Source organism: Panthera tigris, chromosome D1 (assembly GCF_018350195.1).
Source record: "Panthera tigris isolate Pti1 chromosome D1, P.tigris_Pti1_mat1.1, whole genome shotgun sequence".
Lineage (NCBI taxonomy): Eukaryota > Metazoa > Chordata > Mammalia > Carnivora > Felidae > Panthera > Panthera tigris.
The window spans coordinates 108928822-108946744 of NC_056669.1; the positions used below are offsets into that span (position 1 = coordinate 108928822).

General features: G+C 55.0%; 1 protein-coding gene across 6 annotated transcripts in view; it reads right to left on the bottom strand.

Moving 5' to 3' along the window:
* The window catches only part of PC (pyruvate carboxylase), a 108362-nt gene that overhangs the window by 18849 nt on the left and 71590 nt on the right, over positions 1-17923 (bottom strand). For all 6 annotated transcript variants that reach the window (XM_042957999.1, XM_042957996.1, XM_042957997.1 and 3 more), the window contains 7 exons: positions 4454-4589; positions 4120-4304; positions 3739-3904; positions 3481-3626; positions 3204-3321; positions 2778-2929; positions 1128-1246 (listed from right to left, as the gene is read on the bottom strand). In XM_042957999.1, coding sequence (XP_042813933.1) covers positions 1128-1246; positions 2778-2929; positions 3204-3321; positions 3481-3626; positions 3739-3904; positions 4120-4304; positions 4454-4589 — 1022 coding nt within the window. The remainder of the gene's footprint in view (positions 1-1127; positions 1247-2777; positions 2930-3203; positions 3322-3480; positions 3627-3738; positions 3905-4119; positions 4305-4453; positions 4590-17923) is intronic.

Consider the following 17923-nt stretch of genomic DNA (forward strand, 5'->3'; position numbering starts at 1 on the left):
TGGAAGGCTGATTAGGCTTTGCTCAGGTAACCACACTGAAAATGTTTATCCCCAGACCTCTTCACAGGGGAAGGGAAAGACTCAGGTGCAAAGAACATTAACTGACTACCCTTATAAGCCACAAAACCCAGAGATGACATCTAGTAACAGAGGGCTATGTATATAAGTTATGATACACACATATCTAAAGTATTACAAAGAATACTGACCTGGAGAGTGCTTTCAACAATATTAAAAGTAGAAGAGGGGGGCCTGGGGGACTCAGTCGGTTGAGCATCCGTCCGACTCTTGATTTTGGCTCGGGTCATGATCTCACGGTTTGTGGGATCGAGCCCCACGTCGGGCTCTGCACTGATAGTGCAGAGCCTGCTTGGGTCTCTCTTTCTCCCTCTCTCTGCCCCTCTCCTGATCACACATTCTCTGTCTCTCAAAATAAATAAATAAACTTAAAAAAAATTTTTTTAAATAAAAATAAAAGTAGAATAGAAATTCTGCCCAAAGCATCTCAGTTGTGTCTAACTATTTATATACTAAAATACATACAGATGGAACAAAACCACGAGATGTAGCGTGGGCACAGGTGATGCCGTGCTGGGCCGGCCACTTGCTTGACCTGAGTCCCCAGCTCTTCACCTGAAACCCAGAGCTTCCTCCAGCCCACCCGTGGCCTGAGCCTCCTCACATCCCAGTTCTGGGGAGGCGGGGGGGGGAGTTCTCCATATTTTTTTTATTTGCTCCTCAATTCTTACGATAAGCATGTAGTACTTTTTTTTTTCCTTAATGTTTATTTATTTTTGAGAGAGCGAGTGGAGGAGGGGCAGAGAGAGAGGGAGACAGAGGATCCAAAGCGGGCTCTGAGCCGACAGCAAAGGGCCCAGTGCAGGGCTCGAACTCCCACACTGTGAGATCATGACCTGAGCCGAAGTCGAACGCTTAACCGGCTGAGCCCCCGCCGGCGCCCCAGCATACAGTGCTCGCTAGTAATATTTTTTGCAAAGAGTAAGTGCCTAGATCGCCAGCTGCTCTCTACCACAGTGGACAGTGAGCTGAGCTCCCCAGCAGCCGCCTGCTGTGGATTTTGTAGGAAACCCAGGGGGCGCGGCCCCACTCCCCCCTGCCCCACTCACTCAGTGATCTCCTCGGTGACGGTGTGCTCCACCTGCAGGCGGGAGTTGACCTCGATGAAGTAGTGTTTGCCGTGCTTGTCCACCAGGAACTCCACGGTGCCCGCATTCTCGTAGCCCACCTGTGGAGTGGCCGCGTCAGCAGGGCCCGACCGACGGGGGCCTGCCGGCCACCCCGGCTCAGACGGAGCCACCGGGCTGGTTCCGAAAGAGCAGACTGAGGCGGACCCCGCCCCAAGAGACGGCGGGCAGCCCACCAGCCCTGTCGCCCCTCCCCCCCCCCCCAAACCCTGGGTGAGCACCGCCAACCCAGGGCCCGGACCCCTGCCCGGATGTCTCTCCAGGGCTCCGCCGAGCCTCTGCCAGCTTCGGCCGGCTTGTCTGGGCGAGACATCAGAGGCACCACCGGATCCAGAATCAATCAGTGCCCTCTCCCCGGCGGACAGGCCCCGCCACGCGTAGCCCGGCCTGTGCAGGGCCTTCTCGTTCTTAAAGGGTTTTCAGAAAGTTCCCCTCTGCTCTACTCGTCCCCGCCTCTGGCCACAACCCAAAGAGATGCCACCCGAGACAACCAACAGTGAAGATTCTAATGCAAAATTCAACCCTCATTCAACCGGTCTCTCTCTGGTCCTCCCAGAACCCCATAGTAGACTTCAGTCAGTTCCCTCAAATCTATTATACCATGATACATGGCCTGAGCCGATAAATTAGACCCAACTCCAGGTAAGATTATTCCTCATACGAAGTAACCCAAATGACAGCTCTAAATTAGATCCTAATCAATGCCTCATATTAACTGTGGCTGAAGCCTCTCTGTAGAGCACCAACCCTGTCTTTCAGCTGGGGAAGGCTCTGGAATCATCTGCCTCCTGAGAGGTCTGAGGGAGCACTACTCTGAGAGGGAAAGCAGGACCAAGGCCCGCCGGGGTGCTGGGGAAGGCAGGTGTGAGAAGATGCTCCCACTTGGCCCTGGGAAGGGGAGGCGGAAGTGGGGGCGGGATGCCTGGACTCTGGGGGCGGGAGGGGGCAGAACAACAGACAGCAGGACCCCTGCTAAGGCCTGGCCCGGGTGGGTGCTCTCCCGGGCAGGCCTAGCGGGGCAGGTCACTGCTGGGGGAGCCGCCTCCATGACCCAGTAGAGCAAAGATTAGCAGAAGGAGGATCTGAGAATTCCATGGGTGGCAACAAATGTGATGCAGGGGACGGTCAAGAATGAATGGAAGAAATGCCTTAATAATGCTTCTTAATCCTAACAGAAACCACTGGATCTCATGCCTTTTGTTCCAGGGGTTAGTTGGTGCCACGCAGAAGCTCGATTTGTGCAGAGGGTGTGGCCAGTGGCCTCTTTCCCTCCTTCTTCTCAGCCTTTCTGGACTCTAGGCTTGGCCTCTGGGCCCGGGCCTGACACCTCTGCTCTCACACAGGGAGGACCCCGAGGATGCTACGTCAGCCCTTTCTCCTCCAAGATGGTCCTCCCCCCCTCCCTCCCAGAGCCAGTCACTCTGGACCTCCTAGCTCCCTGGCAGACTGTCCACATCTGGACAGCGACCACTGGCCATGAGGCCTAAGCCGGCAGCAGCTCAGAGGGAGCCTATAGGAACAGGCTCCTTGTCTCCACGTGGGAGACTGTTCCTGAAGGCCCCCGCCTTTCACCTGCTTAGCAAGTTTGACAGAGTCACTGGTGAGTCGGGTCCGAAGCTGGGGGTCCAGGTGGGCAGCAGGAGCAATCTCAACCACTTTCTGGTGCCGCCGCTGGATGGAACAGTCTCGCTCGTACAGGTGCAAAATGTTCCCGTACTGGTCTCCTGCGGTGAAAGGTAAACCGGCCTCAGCCTCTCCAGGGACCAAAACACTTCGTGAACACCCCCAGCCCCCACACAACTACCGCGGCCAATCAACGCTTGCTCCCAGCGGTAGGGGGCAGCCGGGAAGGAAACCGCCACGGCCAAGGCCTGAGCCCTTCCTGGGGAAGGGTCTTCCAGAGGGACAGCTCCTGGAGGCCAGCCGTCGTGAGCCCAGAAAGCTCAGGCCTGCTCCACTCCTGCCTTGTGCTGTGGCCCCACAAATGCCCCCACTCACCCAGGATCTGCACCTCGATGTGGCGTGGCTTCTCGATGAACTTCTCCACAAACAGTGCGCCATTCCCAAAGGCAGCCAGAGCCTCCGAGTAGGCCCGGTTGTAGTTTTCCTCCAGCTCCTAAGACGGCAGGCAAGGCGAGCAGACATGGGGCCCTGAAGCCCTGTCTCACCTTCTGCAGGACCACCCCCTTCTCAGAACCCCAGGGTCTGCTCTATGGGTGGCCTCACGGCCTGGCGGGGCTCCCTGCTCTGCTCCCAGCCCTGGGCTTCTGCTCACCTCATAGCTGTGCACGACCCTCATGCCACGTCCCCCGCCCCCGTAGGCGGCCTTGAAGATAATGGGGAAGCCGTAGGTGTTGGAGAACTCATGGGCCTCGTGCAGGGAGGTGATGGGGGCGTCTGTGCCAGGGACCACGGGAACACCTGTTGGAAGACAGGCATGTGGGTCCTCCCTGCCCAAACCCGCCAGCCCCCTCCTCGGACAGCCCCTCTTGAGGAGCCGTACGGCCCCCAGTGGCTCATCCGCCATATGCACCTGCACTGATAGCGATGGCCCGGGCCTCCACCTTATCTCCCATCTTGCGGACGACCTCAGGGCTCGGCCCAATGAACCGAACCCCGGCATCCTGGCAGGCCTGGGCGAAGTCCGCGCGCTCTGACAGGAACCCGTAGCCAGGGTGCACCGCGTCCACATTGTTTTCCTGGGGGCAGGAGGGACCAGAGGAATGAGGCATCTCTCAGATTCCTTCACACAAGCCCGGACCAAACCCTGTGGCTCCCATACCTGCCCCCACCTCACTCGTTCCATTCACTCGTTCATTCACCCATTCACCCATTCACAGCACTTACTGTGGGCTGGCTTGGGGCCCGGGCCCAGCGTGGGGAAGGCACGGGGTCCAGGCCCAGGCCGGCTCACCTTGGCCACCTTGATGATGTCTGGGATGTGCAGATAGGCCTGCACCGGGGCGAGGCCGCGGCCGATGAGGTAGGCTTCATCTGCTTTCTGCCGGTGCATCTGGCCTGTGTCCTGCTCTGAGTAGACAGCCACGGTGCGGATGCCCAGCTCCGTGCAGGCCCGGAACACGCGGATGGCAATCTCACCTTGGAGGAAAGGGGCAACAGGCCAAGACGTTAGATTCCTGGGTCCTTACAGAAGCAGAGGCGGGCGGGGAGCTGGTGTACAGGGCAAGGGCAGAAGAGGGACGCTAAGGCTGTGCTGGGCTCCTCTCACTGGGCCCAAGGGCACTCACCTCTGTTGGCCACCATGACCTTCTTGATGGGCTTGTACTCCAGGCGCCGGACGTGTGGGGAGGCAGCAGGGGCAGTGGAGGCTCGGCGGATCCCCAGGAGCCTCAGGCCCCCACGGATGGTTCGGAACTTCAGCATCTGGAAGTCAAGAGCCGGGTTGGAGCAGCCTCAGCACAGAGGGTCTCCCTAGGAAGAGTAGGCGTCCCATCCCAGCCCTGCGGCGGCCCCACACAAAAGCCAGCACCCTCTCCCTCCTCAGTTCCCGGCCAAGCCCAACACTCCCTGGGGGGCTGACTGGCTGTAGGGCAGGGCGCGAAGTCAAGCCCAAACAGAACCCAGCCCACCCTAGTGCCCTGACAACTTTCATAACACTACAAGCTCTCAAAGCAATCCTGGCAGTGAACCAGAGGCCCTGCGTTCCCTCGCTGTGCATATCGTCAGAGTCCCCTTCGGTGCCCTCTGCGGGGCCCGGCAGCCCGGGTTTGAGAACCTCCCACACCACGCTGACCCCCGTGTCCCTCCCTCAGGGTTCCGCCTGGCCAGGCAATGAGGGTGACGACAGATCTCCCGAGGAGCCCCCCTGCACCAGTGCTGTCTCAGGAAGCCATCCAAGCCTCCACTCAGACTTCAGAAGTGCAGACTTCTTCAAGTGGTAGCAGAAACCTCCTCTTCTAGAGGCCACTTAAAGTGCAGCGATCTTCAGCTATTACCGTGCTATCTCCCCCTCCCAGATCCACCAGCAGCCCGATCCTCTGAGATCTGCCTCAGATAACCACCCCCCGGGAGGGAAGCTCTTTCCCGGCAGAGCTTCACGAACCCACCGCCTTGGCCATCGACGGCATACACGCCAGAGAGCAGGCCTGAGGTACAAATCTCGCCTCGTCCTGGGCACCGAATGCCTGCTCTGCTCACGGCCACATGCGGATCTGCAGCTGGGACAAGGCCCCGTAGAAAGAGCCCAAACCACCACACGGGGTCAAGCCGAGAAGAGGCAAAACGCTCCTTTAGGACAAGCGTGGCAACAGAGCAGTAAACAGAAGCGGTTAATAAACCCTTAGCAGTTTCACCTCAGGAGAAAACACAGACAGAAGAGAATAGTGAGGTGGCACTTTGCCTATTAGATTAGCAACAGTGTTGTGCAACAATCAGGTTCAGCACTGGTAAGGCCTATGGGAGACAGACCCGCAGGTGAGGTCTGGAGATCAGGGCAGTTCTCTGGAAAGCTCCCTGGAAACCCTATCAGGAGCCTTTGAAATATTTACACCCCTTGGCCCAGTCGTTACCATTCTAGGAATCCAACCCAAGGAAATATTCTAAAATGGGAACCAAGATGGGTGCAGAAAGATGCTCAAAACAGTATTATTTACAGTAGCAAATAATTAGAAACCACTTATGGATCCAACAGGAAGACATCTATACAAACAGACATTATGTAGCCATTAAAAATGAGTGTTTCAGGGCACCTGGGTGGCTCAGTGAGCTAAGCGTCTGACTTCGTCTCAGGTCATGATCTCATGGTTCGTGAGTTCGGGCCCCGCATCGGGCTCTGGCCTGACAGCTCAGAGTCTGGAGCCTGCTTCAGATTCTGTGTCTCCCTCTCTCTCCACCCTTCCTCTACTTACGTGTGCGCGCTCTCTCTCTCTCTCTCTCTCAAAAATAAACATTAAAAAAAAAATGAGTGCACAGCTCTGGTGACATAGGAAATGCTTATGCTAGAATGTGATGCTACAGAAATTTAAAAGGTAAAAATATGATTTCATGAAGCTTTTTTTTTTTTAGGCAAGGAAATCAACTGGAAGGAGCTCTGTCAGCACATCACTCACTCCTATGTTCTAGAATTGGCTCAGTGTTGGGTTTTTTCCTTCCTTGTGTTTCTCCAGTCTATACTTTCTCCACCAGAGATGTATTATTTACAATTAGAGGCGCAATGAAGACATACAGGAGAGAGAGAGAGAAGATCTTTGCAGAAAAAAAGCTAAGCAGAGCACCTGAACCGTCTCCCCGAGGGAGACAGAGAACTCCGCTATGTCCTGTGAGACAAGCTGCCAGTGAACGAGGCTGGGCCCTCTCCCCACAGCAAAGTGGGGCCACCTCACCTTCCGCACCTATTGCCCGGAAGAACCGGCTATGGGTCTTCCTCACCTGTCTACAGGTGAGCAGCCTCACAGCAGGTGACACTGGCCCCAACAGTCACAAACCTCCAGAAGTTTCCAGGGAGGCCCAATCTTTTCTCCCACCTGGGTGGGTTTGCTCCTACCATGTAGGAACTTACCCACTGCCTCGTGTTAAATGCCCCCTCACACTGCCCTCTCCCTTTTCCAGAGACAGAAAGGGATCCCTGGAGGCTAGGTGGACAGTGGGTGCCAGCGCCTCCCAGCTCACAGTGACGACACAGGGAGCCCGAAAAACCCCCAGGCCTCGGTGGCCATTGCACACACATTCTCATGTTGGATCCTCACAGATGCTGCAGCCAGGCCTTCCCTGGCAGTTCTACGTTACATATGCAGAGCCGGGATCTAGGTGGGAGCCTCCAGATGCCCCTGAAGCCATGTCCAAGCAGATCAGGCCCTGGGGTGCAGGAGAGAGCCAGGCAGAAGCTCACAGAGAGGAAAGGTCAGGGCCTTCTTGCCAAAGCCAGAGCAATGGAGAAAGAGGAGTAGAGAGCAGCCCCGTCTAGCTGCTGGCGGCCCAGTGTTCAAGCCTGGAGTCCACAGGCCTGGGACTGCCCCCCCTGTAGGGTCCCCACAAGCCGTGAGATCTGGACAATCAAGGCCTCATTTCATCATCTGTGAAACCGGGCACCCCCACTCCCAACCTCGACAGGTCGTCCTGGGGATCGCTGAGTCCGGCGGTAAATGCTGGGCCACGATCACCATCTTCCCACCATCGTTTCTTCCCACAAGAGCACGGGGACAAGAAGGAACCGTCTCCATGCAGCCCCACACAACCCACGCTCCTGAGCCCCCTCCACAGCACCAGGCCCACCGCCCCAGGGCACCTGGCCCATGTGCAGTTAGACCCGCACTCAGGGGGTCGCAGTGGGCCCTCCCCACAGCACTCACTCTGCACCAGCCAGGGGCCCACAGCTGCTTCTGCCCAGGGAGGCCACGGGCCAGTGGCTGCTCCGCCTGAGGTCACTGGCTCTGGCATACACAGTGCTCAGGCACCAGGGTGCTGGAAGCCTAGGTGGTGGCCAAGACTGAAAGCAGGGTAAGGGACGCCCACGGTGGCTGTGGGGCCCAAGGCAAAGGGAGGCAGGGAGGTTGGGTCATGCAGGCAGTAGGTGATTCACAGCCTTAAGCTCGCTCCCTTGACCCCCTGGGGCCAGGAAAGATTGCAAGGCAGATGATCTGAGGCAGGACACGAGCCAGCAGGGGGACAGCGGACAGCCGTGAGTGATTAGGACCTGCTGCCACTGGAGGTTAAAGGCACAGAAACATCGGTGAGCAGCCGGGGCAGGGTCCGGAGAGGCCAGTCCGGACAGAAGGCACCAGTCATGCTCCCCTCAGAGCCTAGACACAGCTGTGCAGCTCCATTCACAGCTGAGTCACATGTGACCCCGACACCCCCCACCACCCCCAATGCTAGGCTTGGGACAGGAGGACACGGGGATGAATAAAAAGATGTCACTCCATGGGGCGCCTGGGTGGCTTAGTTGGTTAAGCATCCGACTCTTGGTTTCAGCTCAGGTCATGATCTCGCGGTTTCGTGAGTTCAAGTCCCACATCGGGCTCTGTGCTGGCAGCCAGGGGCCTGTTTGAGATCCTCTCTCTCTGCCCCTCCCTCATTTGTGCGCGTGCTCTCTCTCTCAAAATAAATAAACTTAAAAAAATTAAAAAAAAAAAAAGTTACCTCATTCCCAGAACATCTCCACCCTTCTTAGAACTCGGCTAACTCAGCACCCAGCCTTTCCCCTAGTCAAATTCCACTCTCCTCCCAGACTTGACCCCTGGGGGTAGGGGAGTGCAGGGTCAGCTGCCAGGTGCTTCCTGAGGCCTTTCCAGAATCAACTATAGCTGGGGGAAACTGCAGGGCAGAGGTCGGCTGCCTGGCAGAGCCCTCTCTTCTGGGAAGCGGGACATTCGTGGGTCATGTGTGTGATGAGTCCTCTCTGGGTATGTTGAGTTTGAGGGTTCTGGGATGGGCCAAAGGGAGGGGCTGAGTGGGCAGACTCCCACTCCTCCCTGAATCTCACCCCATCTCCCACCCCTGGAGGGAGGAGAGGCCCCTGTGCAGTGCTTGGGGGTGGGGGAAGTGGAGGCCGGAAGCTGTGCTGCTGGAGGCACCCGGCGAGACCCACCAGTAGAAGCAGAGCCCCTGGGGCGGGAGCGGAGGGCAGTGGGAAGGCCACGGAGCACCAAACTCCCTTCCCGCAGCCCTCCCACAGGGGCTGCCTCTGGCATGACACGGGGCCCCTTGCCCAGAGATAAACCCTGGCATCGCAGAGTGTGACCTGAGCGCCAGCTTCTCACAGTGGCACTCTCCCCCAAACAGCCTCCAGAGCACAGGCCTTCCCTCAGGCACTGTTCCAGGTGGCCTCCTTGTCATCCTCACACCTGGCAGAGAACAGGCAAAGGTGCAGAAGTGCTGGTCACGGGTGAGTGGGGTGGGGCTGGAGCCAGGCTCCCACCACAGGTTTTTGGTTGGTGGATGATAACCAAGAAATCCTCAAGGTCATAGACAGTTTGAGAATCTCCGATTCCAAAGGCCTTGTTAACCAAACTCAGCATCTTGGAAAGCCCTCGTGGTGTCGCATCAGCAGACCCTCCCTGACACAACTGGAACCCTTCAGCAAGGGAGGCGCTCGCCCGGACAGGACAGCCTCGCTGGGCGGGTCTCCTCAGGAGGACAGGCCGCTCAGATGCTGCCAGAGCACAGCGGGCCTTGCTCCTGGCTGGTGATGCTCAGGGCAAAAGTCTTCTCTGACCTCAGCGATGGGGACAGAAACGGTGGGTAGGAGAAAAGCAACCATCACCCGAAGATCTCATCCCGGTTTCCTCTCCAGAGAGCTGACAGTCCCAGAGAGGGCTGTTTGCTATTTTTTGCAAATGCCAGCTGACAGATCTCTTTCCTTGGCCTCGGGTTGTGCATTAGAGATGGGGAATAAGACGGCTTTGACTCTCACTTGGGACGTGTAAACAACGCCTTGCAGGCAAGCGTGAGGCGCTGCGAAGCAAGGGGTGGCTGGACACCTGCTTTCTCCCGCTGCCTCTCAGCAGGACTCCACGGTTTCTACTTCTCCCCGAGCTTCAATTTCTCCTCCAACACTGATCAATACGCTCAGTGTTCCCCTTCCAGAAGGTAGTGATAACAACCAAGTCAGGAAGGTGCCTAAAGAACCTGTGGAAGGAGGTAGGGGGAAGGTCTGGAGACCTTCTGCCCAATCTCGATGACCTGCCCACTTGGCTTCTACGACACCCAGCACTCACCACGCTCCACCTACGTGCCAGGCCGGTGCAGGCAGGTGGGGACACACGGTGACCAGCAAACCCGGCAGAGCCTCTAGCCTTTACCAGGTGCTGGGCTCCGCGTGGGATGCTCCGCAAGTGCTAACTCACGTAATAGGCTCCTTATCGCTCCCTCGTACAGATAAGGAAGCAGGCAGGTGGGATTAAGTAACAGCCCAGGTCACCCAGCAGGCTGCCCTCCAGAGCAGGAGCTCTGATCTCTCAGGGCACATGGTGTCATGACCAACCAGCGAAGTAAGCTGTGGCCTTTATCAGAGGCACAGTGTGACAGGCACTTGGAAACCAAAAACCAAAAAACCGACTCCTGATAAAAACTGTGTCACTGGCCTGAACTTCCTGCAGGGCAGCCAGTGGCTCTGCACTTCTCCCCCCCCCCGCCCCGGGGGCAGGCTAACAGCGCCAGCAATCATGTGTCCCCGATAAGCTAGGACAGCTTCACTTACTCCAATAAATCATCAAAATGTCCCTAGACATCTGAAGTCCCACGACTTCCGACCAAAACTACATCTCCCAAGCTGCCTCTTGCAACCCTGAGCAGCACAAAATTCTGGTGTCGAGCTATCATCATCCAAATTTTGGTCCAGACAATATGACCACTGTGCTCAGGGTGTGTGTGCTCCCGGCCAGAGGAGCCTGCTGCGGCCCAAGTGTCAGGCCCCGGAACGTTCCTTCAAGGATCTGTACTGCGTCCACCCTAAATATCCCTGTTCTTTACACAGCACCTCCTGCAGCCTCAGAGGACAGCTGTGGGCAGTTGGAAAGGGAGGCACATTCGGAAGGGAAAGCCATGGCCCTGCTTTGGGAGTACCTGGTTGATGGCAGTCTTAGAAGCCCACAGTCTGGACTGCCCACCCCCAGTTCCCAAGCCCCTTAGCACATCCAGGTCAGAGGTGTGTAGGAGGGCAGCCAGAGGGAGTGAGGAGAAAGGACAGCGGCCCAGAAATAGGCCTCAGGAATCTCCAAAGTAACTAACAAGATTCCTATCCATCTACTCTCCCGACCCTCCCAGCACCAGTACCATTATCGTGCTCCTTCCCCGGCCCCCAGTTGGCCTCAGCAGTGCCAGCAAAAGCAGGTCAAAACCAGGACGGAGTTCTTGGCAGTGGACTCCAGCCGTAGCAGAAGCGAGCCTCTGATGGGTGGGGCTGCTCTTGGGGAGTTTTCTCTCCAAGCAGCTCTGCACTGTCCTCAACGTGTCCAACGGGGCCCCAGGGCTGGCGGCCAACAGAGACAGATGAAAGGAAAGGACTCCGTTGGACTTTGCAGGCAGCAGCAGCTGGTATTGAAGCTCCCGAGAGAGGCTTGACTAAGGCTGAGACATCTGGGTAGGGGGAGCGGAAGGGAGGACAGGAAGACAGTGAAGGTGACAGATGAAGAAAAAAGGAAAGCGAGAATACCAAAGACAGAGACAGGAGTAAAAACAGCACGTGGCCTGGGGCCACACAGCCGGCTCCTACCCTGAGAGGCCACTGTGGTTCAGAACCAGCCGACAAGGCTCCACAAAACCCCCACAGCCCCTGATTTAAGGCAGCAGGCAGAGGGGAGAAGGTGAAACAGCCACACTGGGACAAATGGCACTGTGTGGGCTGCTGGGATTTGTGGGCAGGGGGACGGAGGCTCAGAGAAAGGAGGTGAGCAAGGGGTCTGGGCCTGCAGGGCAGCAGCAGGGAAGGACAGGGATGAGGAGGGGGCAAACTGGTGATACAGTTGCTGCCCTGTCCCAGCCTCGGTCAAGGGCAGGGACACTTGCAGGTTGAACACTGCCCCCTGGTGCAAAAGGAGAGCTACGGCCGACCTGCTTGCCCAGGTACCAGAACGTCAGAAGGCCACTTGCCCTGATTTCTCCACATCCTTTAGACTCACTCAGAAAGTCATTCCTGGACACCCAACCTCCTTGGCGAGCTCAATACCCACCCTGGGAAAGATCTGTCATTGTTCTTGCCACACCCTACTGTCCTGTCTGTGGAGGATGTGGGTGAGGTCACATCTGTCCTCAGAAAGGAGCAGTTAATGTTGTAATGATTCGTTCACCCATCCCACAAGACATTCTAAGGACCTTGGGGACAGGATCCTCAGTCTATTTTGTCCTTCACTGTTTCCCTAGCACTCCATACTGTGCCGGACACCGAGATTAAATGTCTCGGGAATGAATGAACAAACGAACGAATGAATAGGTCACAAGAGTTTCCAGAAACATTTTGGAATGCTGAGACAAAGATTAATACGGCCTGGTCCCCCCTAGGATCAGCACACACAAGTCAGCGGGACATACAAGTGCCCCTTACCACAGATTAGAGCCCAAAGTGTTGACAAGGATGTTTAGTTAAAAGGGCAAGGTCAGAAAAAGGTGGGAACCAGGAGGACCGCGCAAGGCGACTGGCACTAAAGCCTCCATTCTGGACAGTGGCTGGATAGTGGCTTTTCAGGGAGATGGGACACCAGAACAGAGCAGGCATGCAGGCAGTCCAGGAAGGTCCCTGACTCCTTCACAGCACAGCACTCCGGCTGGAGAGTCACGCAGGACCTCCTCCCCCATGTGCTTACCCAGTTCACCCTAATCCCAAGATGGCAGGAAGTAGATGCCACTGTATGGACTGAACTGAGTCCTCCAAGGAGATCTATGCAAGTCCCAACCCACAGCACCTCAGAATGCGACCTTAGTTGGAAACAGGGTCTTTACAGAGGTAATTAGTCAAAATGAGGTCCCCAGGGTGAGCCCTAAAGGCAATATGCTTGGTGTCCTCATAAAAAGGGGAAATTTGGACACAGAGAAAGACACAGGAGGAAGATCATGTGAAGACACACAGGGAGAAGACGGCCACGTGTCCAGAAAGATGCATCTATAAGGATTGCTGGAAAGTACCAGAAGCTGGAAGATAAAGGAAAGATCCTCCCCTACAGCTTTCAGAGAAAACAAGGCCCTGCCGACATTGATTTTGGACTTCTGGCCTCCAAAGCCGTGAAATAATAAATCTTTGTTATATGTTTGGGGACTTTGCTATGACAGCCCTCGGAAACTAACAGACCCAGGTTCCCCACTAATGACCAGAACCTACAGAGACCCTAAAACCAAGGAGCGGGGAGCACCAGTTGTTAAAGATGTCCCCTTCTCTCACCTGCTCATCCTAACAGAGGCCGCAGCAGGGCCCTGAGAGCTTGGAGCTGTTCGGGATCGTGATCAGCGCCCCCACCAGGGAGGGCCGAGTGGGAGGCAGCAAACACGAGCAGTGAGCAGTGCCAGCACGACCAGTGAGCAGGAAGACCTCCGGAGGGACACCGGGCCAAGTCTTCAAGGAGGAGGAGGAGGGGGAGGTGGTTCAGGTGTGGGGCAGCTGGAGCCAAGGCAAAGGAGCAGCCAGCCTAGTGGATGTCCACTGAGGCCAGAGGCCAGGGTGAAGGTGCTCAGGGGAGACCAAGGGCAGACACGTGGACTCTGACGCCAGGTCAGGGGCTCGCGTGCACGGCAAGGGGCGTGGACTATATCTCCAAGGTCAGGAGGTGCCACCAAAGAAACCAGGCAAGGGAAAGAGACTTGCAATGTACAGGGACCACTCGGGTCGTTGTGAGGAAGCTGGATCTGAGGAGGCAAGGCTAGAAGGTAGCAAACAATGAGGAAGATGTTCTAATGTAGGCAAGAGATCGTGAGAACCGAACTAAGAAACGTGGCGCCATCGGACGGCCAGCACCTTTCAGATGAGGGGTGGCAGCTGCAGGTAAGGAGGACTCTTGGCTCCTGTTTTAAAAGCGGGATGAACGGTGGTGATGCCAAGTTAAAGAATAGAAGCGGCTGTAGGTAAAGACCGGTGAGGAAGAGCAACACTCGTGGCCCCTGTGAGGGCCATGCGGTCCCGAGTCCCCTATGGTCAAGTCCTGAGTTTTCCCAAGCTCCCCCCCCCCCCCCGCCCATGATGGTTCCCTGCGCCCCTAGGACACAGGTGTGGAGCCCCAGGAAGTGAGACCCAGGCAAGCCAGATGCTCTGGCCACCAGGCCCTGCAGAGGGTTCACCTGGGGGCAGGGAGGCAGACAGAGCCCAGGGAACTGGGGAAGGGAGGCCAGGCAGCACAGGGATGCTGCAAACCCCTCCCCTTCCACAAAGTGGCTTCCAGGCTGATGAGGCAGCAGGCAGCGAGGACCCCTCTCTAGGAAACCGGCAGCCCAGGGCAGGGCTGCAGCAACCAGCACTTAGTGGGCACCGGGGAAGCGGCTGCCTCAGTCTCCCCTCCAAGGCCGGTGGCCCTCGAGCCCCGCTGTGCTCAGGTTTTCCAACCCACGTCCAACTCAGTCTTCAGCATGAATGGACAGCCAAGATCCCCAGCTATTTGAGGGGATCGCCCCAAATTCACCAAGACAAATGGGGAATAAAAAACAGGGAACTCTGGTAATATGGAGAGCAGATAGTTAGGAAAAAAAACTATAATTAATCTCTGAGAAGTAAGAGAAGCTATCGCATTGAGAGGCGGCAGCTATTTTAAAGGCAACGAGGAAGAGCTCTAGGAAATTAAAAATAGAGTTGCAGACATTTTTAACCATAATAAATAGAAGAAGGAGAAGACAGTCGAGGACATCGCCCAGAAAGCATAACAGGAAGACCGGCACATGGCAGTCCCGGGGCCAGGGACGTGCATTTCGGTGGCGGTGGCAAGGGCACTCTGAGGTGCCAGAGCGACACCACAAGTCACCAGCTGGCAAAGGCACCGGAAAGGCTCCACCAGCTTCCCGCATGAGTTTGCTGGCCAGACCGTCACAAATCACTGCAGCCTTGGTGGCTTAAAGCAACAAAGATGTATTCCCTTTTTGTTTGGGAGGCCAGAAAAGTTCAGCATCAGTTTCACGGGCCCAAATCGAGGCGCTGGCAGGACCGTGCCCCCCCAGAGGCCTGGCCGTGGGGGGTGGTGTCCTACCCCACAGCCCCCAGCTCGCAGCCCCTGCCAGCTGCCTCTGTTGTGGCCACATCCCTCCAGTCTCGGCCTCTGTGGTCACTTGGTCTTCCCTGCCAAGTGTAGCCTCATGCCTCTCTCTCCTGAGGACACGTGTGATGGCATTCAGGGTCCCTGCATAATCCGGGATCACCTCATGTCAAGGTCCTTCACTTCATCGCCTCTGCAAAGACCCCTTTTCCTTATAAGGTGCCACCTACAGGTTCTAGGGATGAGGACCTGGAGATCTTTGGGGGCCATCCCTCAGGCTACTACACTTTGGAAAAGGAGGAGAAGGTCTTCAGCAGTGACACTGAGCCTGAGGCTACTTTTGAGGGAAGATATCCTCCAACCTAGAACGCTCCCCAATTAAACTACCAATCAAGTGTGAGGGCAAAATAAAGACCTTTTAAGGCACGCCTGGCCAAGGCAAGTTCACTGCCCAGGAGCCCTGGTGCCGGGGAAGCTCCTGGGAGAGGGGCACTAACAAGACAAGGAAGTAAATAAACCAAGATGAGGAACCTGGGAGCCGGCATAGAAGGAGGGGAGGAGAGTTCTCTGGAAGATGGTGACAGAGCCCAGAGAGCCACCGCCTGGGACATCAGCAGAGGGAGGGGAGTTCCAAGAGAGGGCAGGAAAGGGGAGGGTTAAGTAACCAAAAAAACCAGGCTGCGTTGCCCCTAGCCCCTGAAAGAATGGAGAGGAGATGGCAATTTACAATTTAGGGATGAAAAAGAAGGTAAATAGTAACTCCAGGAAATGGAGAAGTCACACAAGAAAATGTTACCATGTATACATTTGGGTTCACCAATGTGAATATTTACTTGATTTTAATACTGTAAAAGCTAAAAATGTACTTTAACAAAAATGGGTACACATGGGGGGGCCGGGTGGGTGGTAAAAGCCAGCTGGATCTTCCACAGCAGAAGCCCAGCCCAGCACACGGAGTCAAATGCTCTGTGCAAACAGGGTGTAAGCAGCTAGGAGCAGAGGGTTTGTCTCTGGAAAGACAATCCGGGAGGGCGGGTCGGACAGGGGACTTAGGGGGGTTTTAGAGGCCTCATGACACAATTTGACTTTCCCAAGTGTCCACATGTGTTCTTTTGATAAAATTACGGTTAAATTTAGTAAGAGGAAAAGCACACTCTACGAACAGCTGCAATTTCTTTTGAGGTTCTTCCAATCTAGCCCCCCACCCCTTTCCTCCTCCCCTGATCCCTAGGGGCTACCAGTCAGGTGCTGGGGCGGGGGGGTGCTCCCCTTTGTGGATTTTACACTGATTAGATACATGTGTGCCCAGATCATACACTTGTGTTTTAATTTTTCCATAAATGATACACTGTCATTTTTTAACTCACCTTTTTCACCCAACGTATTTGGAATCTTTCCACACTGGTACAAGTAGATCTAAATGATTAATTTTAACAGCTGTATAATAGTATATGTACCACAGCTTATCCCCAAATGAGGGACACAGGGGTGGTCTCCAGATTTTAGCTATTAAAACTGTGACGTATAGATTGACAAATGGATCACTATTGAAACTGAGGGGCTGGTACCCGAAATTCACTGTACTATTTGCTCCATTTTGATGTATGTTTGAAAAAAGCCATAATAATGTCCATTAAAATGTTACAGATGAATAACCCTGAATCCATATATAAAACACGCAGGAATTTCTCCAGGGCCCACACCTAGAATTGGAACTCCTGCCTCAGATTGCAGGCACTTTCTAAACATCGATACTGCCAAACAGCTCTCCATAGCAGTTGTCCCAATAATTCATGCAGCTGCCAGAAGCACAACAGAATTTCTATTTCCCCACATCTCTACCAAGTCTTCTACTGTCAGACTTGTATTTTTGTCAACCTCACGGGCAGAAAACCATTTCCCTGATTATTAGGCAAGCTGGATATCTTCTCAAGATTGCTGACATATTTTTAGGCTTTTTCTTTTATGGATTGCCTGTTCATATCATTTGCCCCTTTTTCTGCTGGACTGCTTGTCTTCCTCTGAGTTGTAATAAGTCTTTACATATATTAGATACGAATCCACTCTCTATTATAGATGTGGCAGTTACCTTCCTGCAGGACAGAGTAGTTAGCAAGCTCTAGGAAGAGGAGAGAGTGAGGACGTGGGGTGGGCGGTAAGAAACGAGCAAGCTCAGGGAAGGGTTCCGTGGCACAGGTGAAAGACTGGCCTTGAAGTGGATACGGAACACCTCCCTCCTCTGAGACTGAAGCACCTACGTTTGCTGGGACAGTCCCCGTGGAAACATGCCACAGGCAGCTACAATATGCAGGTGGTCGAGACCCAGTATCACCCACTAACCGGATGCACTGACCCGGCCAAGGCCTGAAATGACCACTAGCTCTTGCACTGTGGCTCTCCAGGCTGAGAAGCCCGGACACCACATTCCAGGAGGCACAACCGGAAGAGTAGCAGCCCAGGAAGACAACTCTGCAGACGGCAGGACTCCCTGTTCACACCCAAACTCCCTGTGAGCAGCAGCTGCTCCAAGAACCAGAGTAATGAGTCCAAGCTGCACCACAGAGGAGCGATACTCAACTTTAAGAAAAACGCCTGGCCAGTCAGAGCGGCCAAAGATACAGACTAGACAAAGCAGTGGCATTTCCCTCTGAGAGAGTTTTAAAAGAACTCAGGCAGTTTTCGGAATGAGTTGGTTTGGGTCACGTGACTTTTGGAAGAGTAAAATGTTAGCCTGACTGTACGACACTTCTTGAACTTCTGTTATGACCATCTGTCCTCAGAAAATGGGGAAGCATACAGTTTTATACCTGTATTTTGTCATGTGCCTACAAAATGCTGTCTTAATATTCTTTCTTTAGAGGAAAAACAGCAAAAGTTAAACATGTTTGGAGTTTCGATAATAAGTATGTTTTACGTTACAATGTACCAGAGATCAGAGACATGGAGCCCTCAGCACAACCTGGCCAAAGAACCAGCGAACAGCAAGACCGAGAACTTCAATCCCCTCCCACACCCCCGACTCAGTTCTCAACCGACATAAAACCAGCTGAGGGTGGCTGTTCAGTTAAAATCTGATTTTCAGATAAATAGCATTTT